General features: G+C 44.7%; 2 protein-coding genes across 3 annotated transcripts in view; both read left to right on the forward strand.

Moving 5' to 3' along the window:
- Positions 1-7,513: 7,513 nt before the first annotated feature.
- Positions 7,514-13,037, forward strand: LOC146675500 (focadhesin-like). Its single transcript, XM_085400547.1, has 3 exons — positions 7,514-11,343; positions 11,440-11,567; positions 12,680-13,037. The coding sequence occupies exons 1-3, from the start codon at positions 11,275-11,277 to the stop codon at positions 12,720-12,722; spliced, it is 240 nt and encodes a 79-aa protein (XP_085256673.1). The 5' UTR covers positions 7,514-11,274; the 3' UTR covers positions 12,723-13,037.
- A 1,544-nt stretch (positions 13,038-14,581) lies between these two features.
- Positions 14,582-15,937, forward strand: part of LOC146675501 (protein NLRC3-like) — a 507,908-nt gene continuing 506,552 nt past the window's right edge. For both annotated transcript variants that reach the window (XM_085400511.1, XM_085400512.1), the window contains exon 1: positions 14,582-14,627. The gene's annotated coding sequence lies outside the window, so the exon portion shown is untranslated. The remainder of the gene's footprint in view (positions 14,628-15,937) is intronic.

Here is a 15,937-nt window from a genome sequence, read left to right on the forward strand (position 1 = left end):
TCCTAAGTTGGAGGAGAGGTTAAGAGGATGGATGGATGGATGGTGTTTTAGTGCTGTGACTCTGAGAGAAACTAGATTAGAACTGATGCAAGGTGCAGGGTTCCTTAACCAGTTGAAGAAGCAGGCTTTTGGAAAACCTCAGTAACGACTTGTATTTTAGAAATGTGGCTGTAATTAAATAACAGTGGAAGACACAGGCTGCCTTCAAGTGTTCAGGTATCCAAAGCAAAAGCTGATAACATGAAGGAAAGGGGAGATGACCAGAAAGGTATCTTTGAGAGATTTACCAGGAATAATATCAGCAGAAGGCTATGCATATGAAAATTGGTATTCACAAAATGGAAACTGTACATTCAGGCAACAGTTATTAATTTAAATTAATGTTCAAAAACATTTAAAATGAAAGATTTTACTACTTTGTGAAAAGTATTAGTTGATCTTGAATTTAAGGGCATCACCTCATCTTTCTAAAGGTGGGACGGGGACCAGAAAAACCCAGAGAAGTAAGTGTTGGAGGGACAGGAATATTTTGCAACTAATTCGCTTATCTGGCCATAGGGAAGTCATTTAATTGGGTATAAAAGGAGCATACTGGAAGAACAGGGCTCTCATTGGTTTACCCATCTACAAACTGTGGCACAATATCAGAATAATGTTCTGCAGTGTAAAATCTTTACTGGGTAAATCTAGTAAAGATCTGAAAACCAACATGATCTTCTGTTACTCAGGTGGCACGCTGTCATGGAAATCACTGCATGGGTTTAGGAACACCTGCACGTTCTGCCTGTGAACACTGACATATCCAAATGGTCTGAGCTGAAGTTTGTTATCAGTGTTTAAAAATCTGCATGTTGGCATCTCTGATGGTTGGCATTAGATCGGTGCCTATGGAATTGGCACCTTGCACATTTGGAAAGGAACCAAGACTGAATTATATACACAGGTTTTAGAGCAACATGTGCTCCCATGGCGATGATGTATTTTACATGTTTATGAAGGATGTTGCTAAGCTGCACACTACAGCAGGGCTTTGTAGTGGAAGACCGCAAGTTCTGCACCAGATATTTGATGATATTTGTGACATCACGAGAGGAAAAGCCGCAGGACTGTTGAGCAGCTCTGTCCCTTATATCAGACGAAAATGGGACAACGATGCTCTCCGAAAAGTCCAGCACCTGGGGCCCGTTCTTCGTAGGAGAAACCTGAAATCGTGAAATCGTCAACAATCTAATCCAGCTAACTTACTTAGCGAGGTACGAAGAACGGGCCCCTGGTCTCCTCAGTTCCCAGGTGTTTATGGATGGTTGTTGAAAGTAGAGGTGATGTTGGAAACATGGCCATGCTGCAAGCTTTTTGGGATGTTGCTGCCACCAAATTCACAATGAGCTCATTTGTTTTCTATGTTGCATTATGAGTAAAGTATGGGTTCATGAGATTTGGAGGAGGTAAAGTTTTTTGAACAGCATGTATAACTTTAACTGAGCTTCCTTAGTCTTTCTTAGCCTGCTGCAGTTACAGTTACAGCCGCGTATCTGTTACAGTGAACCTGCCGTCAGCTGTATAACGTTAGCATTAGCTTGTGTTGATGCTAAGCTGCTATTAGCAGGTCCTGTTCAGTGCTAAGTTGTGTCCGGACGACTTTACAGTTTAGTTTTCTCCGTATTACGATCACCAGATAACTGTGGATGGCCTCGTGTGTACGGAAACTTTGTGGTGAAGCGCTTTGGCCTGTGGGAAATGTAGGAAACACCAGGACGAGCTGGCGTACCTCAGTAAACAAACATGCTGCTCTGTCTTGGGTGGTCGGCTTTGCCATTTCCAGCGTTGTTATATATCTGGGGGATTACTCCTGATTAATTATTTGAGCTGTCTCGTACTATGTGGCTGTATCAGTGTGAGTGCAGCTCATCATGGTGTGTCGCACTAATTTAATAACAGTAGATGTTAGCCTGATGTCCTCTTAGAGACCAACAGAGCAACGCTGCTGATTTCATTTTTGTATTTTATAGTTTGAAAGTGACACTTGGGACACAATGAGTGTGCGTCCCAATGTATTGTGCTCCTTCAGACACAGATCCACACAGCATGTGTAACCATGGAAGAAGCAGGAGCTTTCATAGTGATACACTGCTTAGCTTCACAGTGTGTGTGACACAGGTGGGTCACTTGGATGGGCAGAGGTGAGGCCTGGTAAAAAGCTACAGCTGTAAACTGTGACAGTGCTCATATAGGGGGCTGTTGGGGTTGTCTCACTTTTGGATGCAGGCTCCAGAGGCCGTTAGGGGAATTGCAGTTTTTGGCACTTCTGCACAGGTTTCAGTTTTCAGCCCTGGAGGTGCCGCCTGATATGAGGTGACACTTATGTCTTTGTCCTCTCACCGTCTGTGAGAGATGAGTATCCACCATGTGAATCCCTCCCTCTCCACCAGTCGGTCAGACGTCTGCCCGTCCTCCAGTCTGTTTCGGCTAAAAGGGAGATTTTCCTTCCTGCTGTGGCCGAGGCCTTGCTCATTGGGGTTGAGCGGTTAGTGGGATTTTCTCTGTACTTCGTGGTCTGTGCCTTCACGTGACTGTTGTTGTGATTTGTTGATCACAGAGACCTAAAAGACCTGGTGACCTCTAATTTCCTGCTTCTAAATCCAGACAGAGGCTGTTGTGCTCGGCCCTAAAACTCTTAGAAACAGCATCATCGTGGCCTCCAGTGAAGCTGTGAGGAGCCGTCTTTGAGCAGAATATATCATTCAGTGTGCACAAACAACCACGTAGGTCTGTGAACTAAGCTGAGAGTGATTCTAGCTGCACGATTGTGAGTCAGTGTTATCAGACAGGTGCCATGAAAAGCCTCAAAGCCTCCAGTTAACCTGAAACGCTGCAGCACGAGTACCAACAGGAAGTAGAAAGAGAGCATATCTGTCACATATTAGCTCCTCTTCACTGACTCCCTGTTAAATCCAAGATTTAAAGTCCTCCTTCTGACAGACGAGGCCTCGAATAATCAGCCTCTGTCGTCTCTTAAAAAGCTTGTAGTACAAAGTTATACTGATAGAGCACTCCCTCCTCAGACTGCAGCCTTATTTGTTGTTGCTAGGTAGAATAGGAGGCAGTGCCTTCAGCAGTGCCTTCAGCTGTCTCTCAGTGGCCCATCTCCTGTGGACCAGCTCCCAGCTTGGATTCATGAGACTCCCCATTTAGTTTTCGTGTTTTTTCTCTAAAGCTTATTGTTAGAACTGGATCAGGTGTCTCTGAGCCGTATCCCAGTAACACTGCAGTAGGAGGGCTGCTGGGAGACTTCATCATCTATCACCATGTGTTCTCTTTGAAAGCTACATATTTCTTATATAAGATAACGTAATCAGGCACTGTTAGCATCTCTGTTTGAACACTTATTGATAGATGTACATGACAACACACTGCCACAGTACTAAAATAGTTTAGCAAAATGCATTTGGAAACAACAATGTACACGTCATGTAAGTTTATATAAAGTTTCATCCAGACTGATCACATGTCTCTGAGGTGAGGAGGAGCAACATCACCTCATTACATCATTTTATTCCCTGTTCACAACCACAGTTTAAATCATGATTCAAGTACAGATTTGAAGCTTTAACAAAAGTATTGCTTTCATTTCTCATAAATATTTTAATGCTCTCACCACATTTATTGGACAGATTCATTTTAAATATAAAGATTGTTTTTAATACCTTGATGAAAATCCTTTGCAGATGATGCCTCAGGTCTAAAACTGTATTCCCAGTATTCCCAGTGTGCCTCCTTAGTGTCATGGTAACACGTTGGCTCAGGAAGTGACAAAGTCACTTTTTAAAGGCAAATAAGAAGCTTTAAAAAATAAAAGCTGCCATATGAAACAAATGGAGCTTCCTGCTGTGGTGACCCCAGAGTGACTAAAGCATTTCTATAAACTAACACAAGAATAAACGAGAACATATCAAAATGAAAAGTAACTGCCATAAATCTCATGTACTTACACAGAAAAGTCAAAGCTCTGCCCATCAAAGCCCCGACTGTGATGACCTCAGGGCTCCACCACAGCAATCACAGGCTGCCACTGTGCCGCTGAGTGCTCTCCCAAAAAGCCGCGGCCCGTCAGGCCCGTCGGGCTCGTGCAGTCTGAGTGTTGCACAGCAAAGCCTCATTGGTGTCATTTCTAAAGCATCGTGCTCATGCATTGTTCTGGCTTGTATTGCTAGTGCAGACCTAGCATTACAGCACAGCCTGTATTGTTTGCTGTATAGGCAACATCCTGTAGAAACCGCTGGCACTGTTTGGTTTCAGACTTTCAAACCATTCACAGCCATGAAACAGGACTGAGCTTATTTTCAGCATCACCTAAAATATAATGAAGGCTTTCTTTATGCTGTTGGAACGTCTTCTTCATGTTGGTGACACGTTTGAAAGTGTTCAGATTTAAAGTGCAGTGATGTGTGTGTGTGTGTGCGCGTGGGTGTGCGTGTGAGTGTGTGTGTGTGTGTTTGCGTGTGTGTGTGTGTGTGTTTGCGTGTGTGTGCACGTGTGTGTGCGTGTGTTTGCGTGTGTGTGGGTGTGTGTGTTTGAGTGTGTGTGTTTGCGTGTGTTTGTGTTTGCGTGTGTGTGTGTGTTTGCGTGTGTGTGTGCGCGTGTGTGTCTGCATGTGGTAGTGCGTGTGTGTGTTTGCGTGTGTGTGTTTGCGTGTGTGTGTGTGCGTGTGTTTGAGTGTGTGTGCGTGTGTGTGTGCGTGTGTGTGTTTGCGTGCATGTGTGTGTGCGTGTGTGTGTGTGTTTGCGTGTGTGTGTTTTCGTGTGTGTGCGCGTGTGTGTGTTTGCGTGTGTGTGTGTGTGTTTGCGTGTGTGTGTGTTTTGCGTGTGTGTGTGTTTGCGCGTGTGTGCGTGTGTGTGTGTTTGCGTGTGTGTTTGCGTGTGTATGCGTGTGGTTGTGCGTGTGTGTTTTGCGTGTGTTTTGCGTGTGTGTGTGCGTGTGTGTGTTTGCGTGAGTGTGTGCGTGTGCGTGTGTGTGTTTGCGTGTGTGTGTGTGTTTGCGTGTGTGTGTGCGTGTGTGTTTGAGTGTGTGTGCGTGTGTGTTTTGCGTGTGTGTTTTGCGTGTGTGTGTTTGCGTGTGTGTGTGTGCGTGTGTTTGCGTGCGTGTGTGTGTGCGTGTGTGTGTGTGTGTGTTTGCGTGTGTGTGTGTTTGCGTGTGTATGCGTGTGGTTGTGCGTGTGTGTTTTGCGTGTGTTTTGCGTGTGTGTGTGTGTGCGCGTGTGTTTGGGTGCGTGTGTGTGTGTTTGCGTGAGTGTGTGTGTGTGCGTGTGTGTGTTTGCGTGTGTGTGTGCGTGTGTGTGTGTGTTTGCGTGTGTGTGTGCGTGTGTGTTTGCGTGTGTGTTTTGCGTGTGTGTGTGCGTGTGTGTGTTTGCGTTTGTGTGTGTGTGCGCGTGTGTTTGGGTGCGTGTGTGTGTGTTTGCGTGAGTGTGTGTGTGTGCGTGTGTGTGTTTGCGTGTGTGTGTGCGTGTGTGTGTGTGTTTGCGTGTGTGTGTGCGTGTGTGTTTGCGTGTGTGTGCGTGTGTGTTTTGCGTGTGTGTGTGCGTGTGTGTGTTTGCGTGTGTGTGTGTGTGCGCGTGTGTGTTTGCGTGTGTGTGTGTTTGCGTGAGTGTGTGTGTGTGCGTGTGTGTGTTTGCGTGTGTGTGTGCGTGTGTGTGTGTTTGCGTGTGTGTGTGCGTGTGTGTTTGCGTGTGTGTTTTGCGTGTGTGTTTTGCGTGTGTGTGTTTGCGTGTGTGTGTGTGTGCGCGTGTGTTTGCGTGCGTGTGTGTGTGTTTGCGTGAGTGTGTGTGTGTGTGCGTGTGTGTGTTTGCGTGTGTGTGTGTTTGCGTGAGTGTGTGTGTGTGCGTGTGTGTGTTTGCGTGTGTGTGTGCGCGTGTGTTTGCGTGCGTGTGTGTGTGTTTGCGTGAGTGTGTGTGTGTGCGTGTGTGTGTTTGCGTGTGTGTGTGTTTGCATGTGTGCGTGCGCATGTGCGTGTGTGTGTTTTGCGTGTGTGTTTTCATGTGCGTGTGTGTGCGTGTGTTTGATTGTGTGTGTGTGTGTGCGTGGGTGTGTTTGCGTGTGTGTGTGTGTGTGTGCGTGTGTTTGCGTGTGTGGGTGTGTTTGCGTGTGTGTGTTTGTGTGTGTGTGTGTGTTTTGCGTGTGTGTGTGCGTGTGTGTTTGCGTGTGTGTGTGTGTGTGCGTGTGTTTGCGTGTGGGTATGTTTGCGTGTGTGTGTGTGTGTTTGCGTGTGTTTGTGTGTGTATGTGTGTTTGCGTGTGTGTACGTGTGTGTGTTTGCGTGTGTGTGCGCGCGTGTGTGCGTGTGTGTTTGCGTGTGTGTGTGTGTGCACGTGTGTGCGTGTGTGTGTGCGTGTGTGTGTGTGTTTGCATGTGTGCGTGTGTGTGTGTTTGCGTGTGTGTGTGTGTGTGCGTGTGTGTGTGTTTGCGTGTGTGTGCATGTGTGTGTGTGTGTGTTTGCATGTGTGTGCGCGTGTGTGTGCGTGTGTTTGCGTGTGTGTGTGTTTGCGTGTGTGTGTGTGCGTGTGTGTGCGCGTGTGTGTGCGTGTGTGTGTGCGTGTGTGTGTGTTTGCGTGTGTGTGTGCGTGTGTGTGCGCGCGCGTGTGCGTGTGTGTGTTTTGCGTGTGTGTTTGCGTGTGCGTCCGTGTCTTTGCTTGCGTGTGTGTGTGTGTTTTGCCTGTGTGGTTGTGTGTGTTTTGCGTGTGTGTTTGCGTGTGCGTGTGTGTGTGTGTTTTGCGTGTGTGTCTGCGTGTGTGTGTTTTGCGTGTGTGTGCGTGTGTGTGTTTTGCGTGTGTGTGTGTGTGTGCGTGTGTGTGTGTTTTGCGTGTGTGTGTGCGTGTGTGTGTGTGTCTGCGTGTGTGTGTGTTATGCGTGTGTGTGTGTGCGTATGTGTGTGTTTTGCGTGTGTGTGCGTGTGTTTTGCGTGTGTGTGTGTGTGTGTGTGTGTGTGTGTGTGTGTGTGGTGTGTGTGTGTGTGTGTGCACTGTCACGCTGCTCTGACTGGTCAGTGACTCTGTTCTACATATTGTAGTAAATAAGCTGTTGATAAGATGAACAGGTGCTGACTTACCTGTTCCTGTTTTTGGGAGCCAGTAAACAGGCTGCTGGTAGCAGGTGGACAGTACAGCCTGGCTTATCGTTATGGTAACAGCAGGTGGGTGGGACTGGGTGTGTTTGGGGAGGGGCTTGGGTTACTGTGTTAGTATATTAATAGTATTCAAAAACAATATGTGTTTACTGATGCTGCTCATCCCCTCATTGTTTAGTATATGTAATAAATAATTGTTATTATTATCAATATTATTATCAGGTTAAGTGAAATTCATTCAGTCCAACTCAAAGAGAATTTCTATTTGTGCAAAATATTCCGTTTGCATAACATCAAGAAGCATAAATTCATATTAAAATATGTAAGAAAACCAAAGTGTTGTTTAGTTAGTGGGTGGATGGCTGAAGGGTAATCTTGGTTTCCTTTGTTTGGGACAAACATTTGGGAATATTTGTTTGAGAGGAAGAACTTTATATTATATATATTATATATTATATATATTATATATTATATATATTATATATTATATATATTATAACACACGATAACTTTAAATGAATGTCGTGTTTTTAATTCCGCTCCGGACTCGTGAATCTCAACCCAGCAGCAGCGGTAACGTTTGCACGTCCTCTCCCGTTAATGCGGCAGGTAAATAATCAACTAACAGTGCATATTATGTTAGCGCGATCTGCCTTATTACAAACCTGCCATCACTGTGCATTTAGGTGACCATGATGAGACAGACAGAGTCTGGCTCAGACGCTGGCAGTTCTCGCTGCAGTCTGCCGGTAGCGTCTCCTTTCAGGCATGACAGACGAACGTCACCGAGCAGTGACTCAGTTTGTGGTCAAAGGCTGGCACCGATTTTCGGTAAGTGAATGTGTTTAATTGTAGGCAGGGACATTACTGGATATTCTTGTGTAATTGCTACAGAATAATTTATGTTAATTAATTAATTTATTTATCTTGTTCAAAGAGAAGATATAAAACAAAGTTCTAAGCTAATCGACCTCAATGTTCTCCTTTTTTAAACAGAATCGATAAAGAATCGAAAATGGAACCGGAATCGTGAAAATCTTATCAATACCCATCCCTATTTGTCGGTACTGCGCAAAGTGGCCAACAATCCAGCAGCAGCGACCGATTGGCTGTTGGCGGTCAGCTCCGCCCTGTTGTCCAGCCAGCGCCTGTCCTCCTCTCTTGTCCTGATTGTGACTTATCTCATCATCATGGGTCAGGAAAACATCTGCCAGCTGGCTTTGAAAGCAAGCCAGGCTGTCGCTGCTGCCGACCCCTGCCAGGTAGATAACCCACACAACTGTTCTCTTAAATCTGTGGACTGAATATAAAGTAATGCATGTTGTTCCCTCTGACATGTAGATATGTTGTATGTAAGGGAGCTAGCTTGTGTTTGTCTTTCTAAGAGCAGGAAACACATGTTGATAACCTGGTGTTTTGGCACCAACACATGACTTTGAAATGGTTCAGATCAGCAGGAAGATAAAAGCTGTCACTGCTGTGTGATTGCTGCTGATCTGCTGCCGTATAAAGGGAGAGGTTAGGGAGTGCTCTAAGGGGACAGACCTCCCTCTGGACTTGTGTTGGAGTCACTAGCTGCAGATGAAGTGTGAAGTTTATCCCTCATTACTCAAGCGTGCACCGGGCCCCAGAGGATTCACCTTCTGCTCTAATTGCTCCCAGAGTGCTGCACACACTGGTGTTTGGATGCACTGGTTGAAGGTTGTTGGCATATTTGAGTCCTCTGGAGATCTCTGCTCGCTCGTACTTGTCATGTTAAACGTGCAGCAGCAGGTCTTTGTTACAGGAAAAGCCAGAAGCTAACCACTATGAAACCTAAATGATGATTTACTGCAGTGATGTTGATTCAAAGTGATGTTTTTGGCTCGACAGCATTAAATGTGTCATCGCTCAGCTTTATGTCTGTGAAGGTTCTCAGTCATCCAGGTCATCGTAGTCAAAGGAGCTTGCAAAGAAAGGCGTCTGGACTTCTTTAAGTTACTTGAAGACGTTTCACCTCTCATCCGAGAAGCTTCTTCAGTTCTAAGGTCAAATGGTGGAGAGTCCCAGATATAAACCTAGTGGGAGTGACCCCCCACAGAGGGACAAAAGGACCCCCTGATGATCCTCTGAGACAAGGTGTGAAACTGGGTGTGGGCCCCAATCAGCCAGAGTTTCGGGTGAGTTCATTGTGAAACCTGGCCCCACCTTATCATGCGAATTCCTGAGTGGTGTATGCTGTACAGTGCAGCAAGGAATGCCCAGACCTCTACATTGGAGAGACCAAACAGCCACTTCACAAGCGCATGGCACAACACAGAAGAGCCACCTCCACAGGACAAGACTCAGCAGTCCATCTGCATCTTAAGGATAAAGGATGCCAATGTTCACATTTTGGACAGAGAGGACAGATGGTTTGAAAGAGGAGTGAAAGAAGCCATCTATGTCTACTGTGAGCGACCATCTTTGAACAGAGGCGGGGGTTTACGACCCCAACTCTCTGCCATCTATAATCCAGTTTTGAGATCCCTTCCCAGACGCCTTAACGCCCACTCACATCCTGGGCCATCTGATCTCAGGAATTCGCATGACAAGGTGGGGCCAGGTTTCAAGTTTTGGCTTTGTTAAATATATTTTCATATTTTTGGGTCAATAAAACCCCTTTTTTGAATTAAAACCACCTGTGTCCTTTGTGCTTTACTGCTTGGTCCCTGACAGCAGTGCACGACTAATAGTTGTCCTATGGACAGATTCCCCCACCTGAGCTGTGGATCTCTGCAGCTCGTCCAGAGTCACCATGGGCCTCTTGGCTGCATTTCTGATCAGCGCTCTCCTTGTTCGGCCTGAGTTTAGGTGGACGGCCTTGTCTTGGTAGGTTTACAGTTGTGCCATACTCCTTCCATTTCTGAATGATCGCTTGAACAGTGCTCCGTGGGATGTTCAAGGCTTGGGAAACCTTTTTGTAGCCTAAGCCTGCTTTAAATTTCTCAGTAACTTTATCCCTGACCTGTCTGCTGTGTTCTTTGGACTTCATGGTGTTGTTGCTCCCAATATTCTCTTAGACAACCTCTGAGGCCGTCACAGAGCAGCTGTATTTGTACTGACATTAGATTACACACAGGTGCACTCTGTTTAGTAATTAGCACTCATCAGGCAACGTCTATGGGCAACTGACTGCACTCGGACCAAAGGGGGCTGAACACACACCCCACTTTGCAGTTATTGATTTGTAACAAATGTTTGGAATCATGTCTGATTTTCGTTCCACTTCTCACGTGTGCACCACTTTGTGTTGGTCTTTCACGTGGAATTTCAATAAAATAGATTCATGTTTGTGGCTGAAATGTGACAAAATGTGGGAAAGTTCAAGGGGGCCGAATACTTTTGCAACCCACTGTATTTTACCTACACATACATTCTTGTATTTAGACAACACCTGAGGGATAAAACAAACTGTAAATGTCTCCAGCTGGTGTTAACAGCACCACTAACACATCTGTGCTGATGGGGTGTGTGTATCTGTGATCTACAGCTCATGTCTGTCACATCAAATGCAGCTGAGTTTATGTAGATCCATAAAGCACAGCTGATCGTCCTGCGCTGTCTGTGGTCCTGAAATGAACCTAATAAACAAAGATGTGTTTGAGGTTTATCAGTGTAAAAGCAGAGATCAGACTGTCCATCAAATCTCTGTGATGCCATCTCTGTGCACAAATGAATGGCACAATATCAAGAGCAACAATTCAAACACTGCATTAAACAAACTGTGCTAAATATTAGCACCATTAGCAGGACACTGTGTGTGGATAATGTTGGTAAATCAGTTTGTGCACATAACTGAAATGTTCCCCTCTCGATGTTTAGCACTTTGACAAAGGAGCAAAGAGAAATTCCCACGTCTTCCACACAGTTTTCTCTGTGTGAACACAGACAGTGTTTCTTGTACCCAGTTTGTAGGAGCTGGGATTGGACTCCACCACAGCAGCCTCTGTGTGGGATAGATGCAGTGCTCTGTAGTATAAAGCACTCTGTCAGTGAGCTGGACTCTCCAAACCAGCAGTCATCGTCTAACATCTGCCTTCTTCAGCTGTAACCGTGTGTTTCTCTTGTAAACTTGGCTCTGATCATATGTGCTGTAATATTCCAGCTTTGCTTCCCGATCGTGCTGCACAGTCTGCACATGCTGGCTGGCTCCCCCAAGCTGAGAGCAGTGGGACTGCGCCTCATGACCGCTCTGTGGAAAAAACAGGTTTGCAATAATAAGGCATTACTATAAATGTCATATTCATGTGTTCAAAGCTTCTGTTTGTCTTTGATTGTGTGCTGCTTTGGTCATGTCTGTAAGGTCCGGGTCTACCCAGAGCTGCAGCGTCTAATGAGCCAGCAGGACAGCAGGGTGGTGCTGGGGAGGGACGCCCAGTGGGAGCAGATCCTGGCCAGGGCCGCCTGTGTCAGGGACATCTGCAGAGAGAGGTGGGTCCTCCCATACTTACAGAAACAGTGGGCACTTCCTACATTCACTGGTTCATTCATTCAGTGGACTTTGCATGCACAGTGCAGACAGTGTGAGCTTCCAACACCAGGATTCTTCATCTTCCCTTCTAATGAGTAATAATCACTGACTGGACTCTTCATAGATGTTTCTGCTCAGCAAGCTGATGAAAGTTCAGAAAAATAGAAATATTTGTTTTTTCAGTCACATCACATCAACTTTGCTTGTTAAGATAAATGAATGCACTTTGTAGCTTTGCAGTGAATGAAGCCTCAGCTCGACGCTCCACTGAGTCCCTGTTTCTCCAAAAATCAGCAGGAGTCCAGTTTTAAATGTTTCCGTACAAATGTCCAGAGCAGCTACACGTGCCTGAATCCAGAAGGATCAAAGTCTTACAAAGTTCAGTTCAAACAGAGAGACTGAGAGGCAGCTAACTTCCTGTCTCTGCCAGACTATCAAAATAAAAGCATACATTTGAAGCAAAAGAAATCAAACTATGTCAGTCTGTAAGCACTGCTTCCCATATAATACAACTCTAAGCAAGTGAGCCATAACTTTATACTTTTAACCTTTAACCCAAAAACTATGTTGATCATATAAACTCCACAAACTGCATCCAGGCTCCTGCACACGTCCTTTACATGTTAGCTGTTAGCTAATGCTTGTCAGTTTTTGTGAACTGGCCTTTATGTGTGTTGATGAAATAAAACGATGATTTTATTTGATTATTTCCTTTGTTCTAACCAGCTGGTGCACACTGTCCATCGTCCCGGGGCCTGTTACGCCTGCTAACATGTACATGCAGCTTTTTTAGCAGCATTAGTGAAAACCTGGGAAACCCTCTGGATGGATGCTACAGTACAAATTTAGCAAATCATTGAGCTGTTTCGTTGTTTTCACAAATGCTTACGTTTGCTTTTATTGTAAAACATTTGCAGCCATAAGAGTTTGCAATGATAAGAAGCTGTGTTTGGCATTTACTTACTTACACGTGTCCTGGCACTTTTAATGCTTTTTTCTTAAATAAAAATGGTAACAAAATTAGAAGAAACACATTTCCCACTTTGTTCACGCTGATGTGTGTGTTAACCAGGCCTTACCAGCATGCAGGGGACATGGTGGCTAAACCTCCTTAGGAAACTCAACTCCTTTGGAGTCAGCACACCCATCATGATGACTTTTTACTACGCCTTCCTGAAAGCATCATGACCTTCTCCATCAGCTGCTGGTCCCACTCCCTCAGCCTTCATACAGGAACAGACTGCAGCATCAGTGTGCTCTAAAATCATTGGCCTGCCTGTCAGAACTCTGGCAGGTTTTCATCAACAGGCCCTTAGACAGGCAGCCAAAATCATCAACGACCCCTCTCACATTCTTCACCCTGCATTTCAATGTCTCCCCTCTGGGCGACGCCTCCGCTGCATTTCCTGCAGGACTGAGAGGAGGAGGAGCGCCACCTTTGTCCCCAGCTAACTCCAGCTGATAAGAACATTTCCCACACCAGAAACATAAACTACTCTCTTATACTACCAACACTTTACTCACTTTTAGTCACTTACAGTTATGTATTCACCTTCAGTCACTTTAATTTTAAAACTGTGTAATTTTAAAACTGTATATATGTATTTATTATCTCACTTTTATTGTGCTTATCTTCAACGTCATGCTGCTCTGTTGTATGTTAATTGGCCCTTGGGGATAAATAAAGTCTCTCTGATTCTGATCTTGTTTTTTTTTTTATATTGGTAGTTTGATAGGTTTCGTATTTGTTTTCTTTTACATCATATTAAAATGTATAAATATATAGATTTAAATATATTTGTGTATTCATGTCTGGATTGTGTTTGGTTTTCTTTTATTTATTTCTGCTGTGGTTGTTGTGTATTACTATTTAGATTGTCTTTTTTCCATTATTGTAATTGTGTATAAAGTTTGATTTGAATGAAAGTTACACTCAAATGCTTTCAGTGTTGCTGTGTTGAGTGTTTTCATGTTTAATGTTTGTATGGAAGACACAGAAAGACATTCGGCTAAAGAAATCTGTGCTAGAGTGACTTTAAAAAATAAATAAACAGAATGTAAATAATGATGTTTAGTATTTGAGAAGGAAGCTGTTTCTACAGGATCCTGATGGACACTCAAAGGTTTATAAAATGTTCTCATTAGTTGTTTGCAGCAGAATATCAACTGATGTGAACCAAAACAAAAGTGTGTGAGACTACAAATTCTATAATCAGAACTGCTGATTTCATTACTCTGAACTTTTAAAGGCAGGTTTTGTATCTGAGAGCAGGGACACTTGCTGTGTTCAGTGTGACTCGTCTCTGCAGAAGGTCAGGGCTCTGATAGTTGCAGTTAGCGGGTGACTTACTGGGCAGGTGGATCCTGAGTGTCTGTTGGAGTCAGGGTTCATTATGGTCCTGGTTGCTACTGGAAATAAAGAAACAAAAGGAGGGTGTGTTGTTCAGGAAGTACAGACTGTAGCTCAGCAGGTAGAATTACTAACTGGAAGGTTGGAGGTTTGATCCCTGGCTGCTCCAGTCTGCACGCCACGGTATCCTTGGGCAAGATGTGGAACCCCGACTTCCTCTCCGATGCATCCATCATAGTGTCATTGTTAGAAAAAGAAGTGCTTGTGTGAATGAAGCACGCTGTATAAAATGCTTTGACTGCTCATACAGAAAAGCAGCTCATAAGAACTGGTTCATTTTCCAGATAGTTCCACTATTAAGACAACAGACATTTGGGAGGCTTTCTCTGAGAGTAACACTGAAAGTCTTGCTGCTCCTCCACAAAATGAACTTCAGATTAAAGACACAGCTCAGCTAAACAAAACTCAAACTAATCTACACTATTTTTCTTTATTACGCAGCGTTTTTATAACTATTTCCAGATGTTTCTAAAGATGAAAACAGAATTAAACTCCAGCCTGATGCGTTTCTGAGGTTCCTGACTCTGACCGTCCCTCAAACGCCTCTCTGGGCGTTTCCTTCCGTCGCTTTCCTGAATGTTGTGGCGCAGTTGATCGTCTCGAAGTTAAGGTAACGTTAGCAGTCTGTACTGTTTTCCTGGCTGACATCAGCTGTGTGCAGCTTAGTTTCAGCATAAATCTGCTTCGTTTTATGTGAGATCAGAGTCTGGGAATGAGACAGAAACAGTTGATGATCAGCAGCTGAACTCGGTGTTACTGTGGATCCACTGACTGATGTCTGTAGGCAGCTTCTGCTGCCTCCATCAGTCTGTGGCTGTATGGGCTCAAATTGTGGTCATAAATATTTTGTACTTGTAAATCAGGATTTGTAGGTGGAAAAAGACTTTGTGTGTGGACTTAGCCAAGCAATACGTGTGAAACTCTGCACTCAAGTTTCAAGTTACAAGTACGTCCCTATTTTTCTTCCTTTCATCTGATTGGCCAATGTCATGTCAATCACAAATTTAACAATCCAATCAGAGAACAGGTGGGTTTGGCTATTGGAGGGGTGCTTTATGAAGCTTCAGGTCCTTGAAGGGAATAAATGCCCCTTTGCATGCCAGCCCAGCGTTTCCTTCATCACTAGGAAGGAAAACAGTCTGTGGTCTGTGTCACAGGTTTACGTGCTTAATCCAGAGGACACATAGGACACAGTGACCCGCTGCACACACACTGCACACACACTGCACACACACTGCACACGATGACAGCTGCAGAGTTTGTGTCTGATGTATTAAGTATGAAACACTGTTGGGCTAAAATCTGGTCAGAATGAATCCAGGTGCAGGTGTGTCAGTTTAGGACCACTGGACTAACATCCAAGTGCTCACAATATAAAGTGTATTCTGTAGTAACATCCTGGTGTTGCAGCAACAGTCCCACATGGAAACGTCAACACTCAAACTCAAAATCTCTTTTTGTCAACAATAAAATGACAGCAGACCAATTTGAACAAAGTTGGTAAAAAGCTTCAGAAATTAGTAAAATATTAAAAAGTGTCTTGATGCTCAATCATCCAGTAAATCCCCAAAGAGTTGATTCTGTTCATCTGGACGTTTTCAGCAGCATGGATCAGTGTGAGGACAGAGAGGAGGGAGTCCCTCCCTCTAAAAGCACTCTGTGTGGGGAACATGAGAGCCAGACCAAAGCTCAGAGGTGAGATGACCATCTCTAACTGTCCATGACTCTTCTCCATGTCACAGCTCAGCACTCACATCACTGCTCCATCATTATTCACACTCATACCTCTGTGTGTGTTGTTTTAAAGCCCAGAGCTGTGGGGCGTACCAGGCTCAGCTGGACATAACCCTGAAACTAATCCAGAGCCTGGACCTGAACCCAGCTGTGTTTCCTTAAAGAGCAACGAGTCGAAGGATATTA

The sequence above is a fragment of the Rhamphochromis longiceps genome, linkage group LG3 (assembly GCF_057381845.1).
Source record: "Rhamphochromis longiceps isolate RC_006_pf linkage group LG3, R_longiceps_female_GT1.1, whole genome shotgun sequence".
NCBI lineage: Eukaryota > Metazoa > Chordata > Actinopteri > Cichliformes > Cichlidae > Rhamphochromis > Rhamphochromis longiceps.

Bases quoted from the DNA above. Each gene is read 5' to 3' on its own strand.
- LOC146675500 (XM_085400547.1), top strand. From the start codon at position 11,275: ATGCTGGCTGGCTCCCCCAAGCTGAGAGCAGTGGGACTGCGCCTCATG. The intron at 11,344-11,439 runs GTTTGCAATAAT...CATGTCTGTAAG, and splicing joins CCGCTCTGTGGAAAAAACAG to GTCCGGGTCTACCCAGAGCT. The intron at 11,568-12,679 runs GTGGGTCCTCCC...TGTGTTAACCAG, and splicing joins AGGGACATCTGCAGAGAGAG to GCCTTACCAGCATGCAGGGG.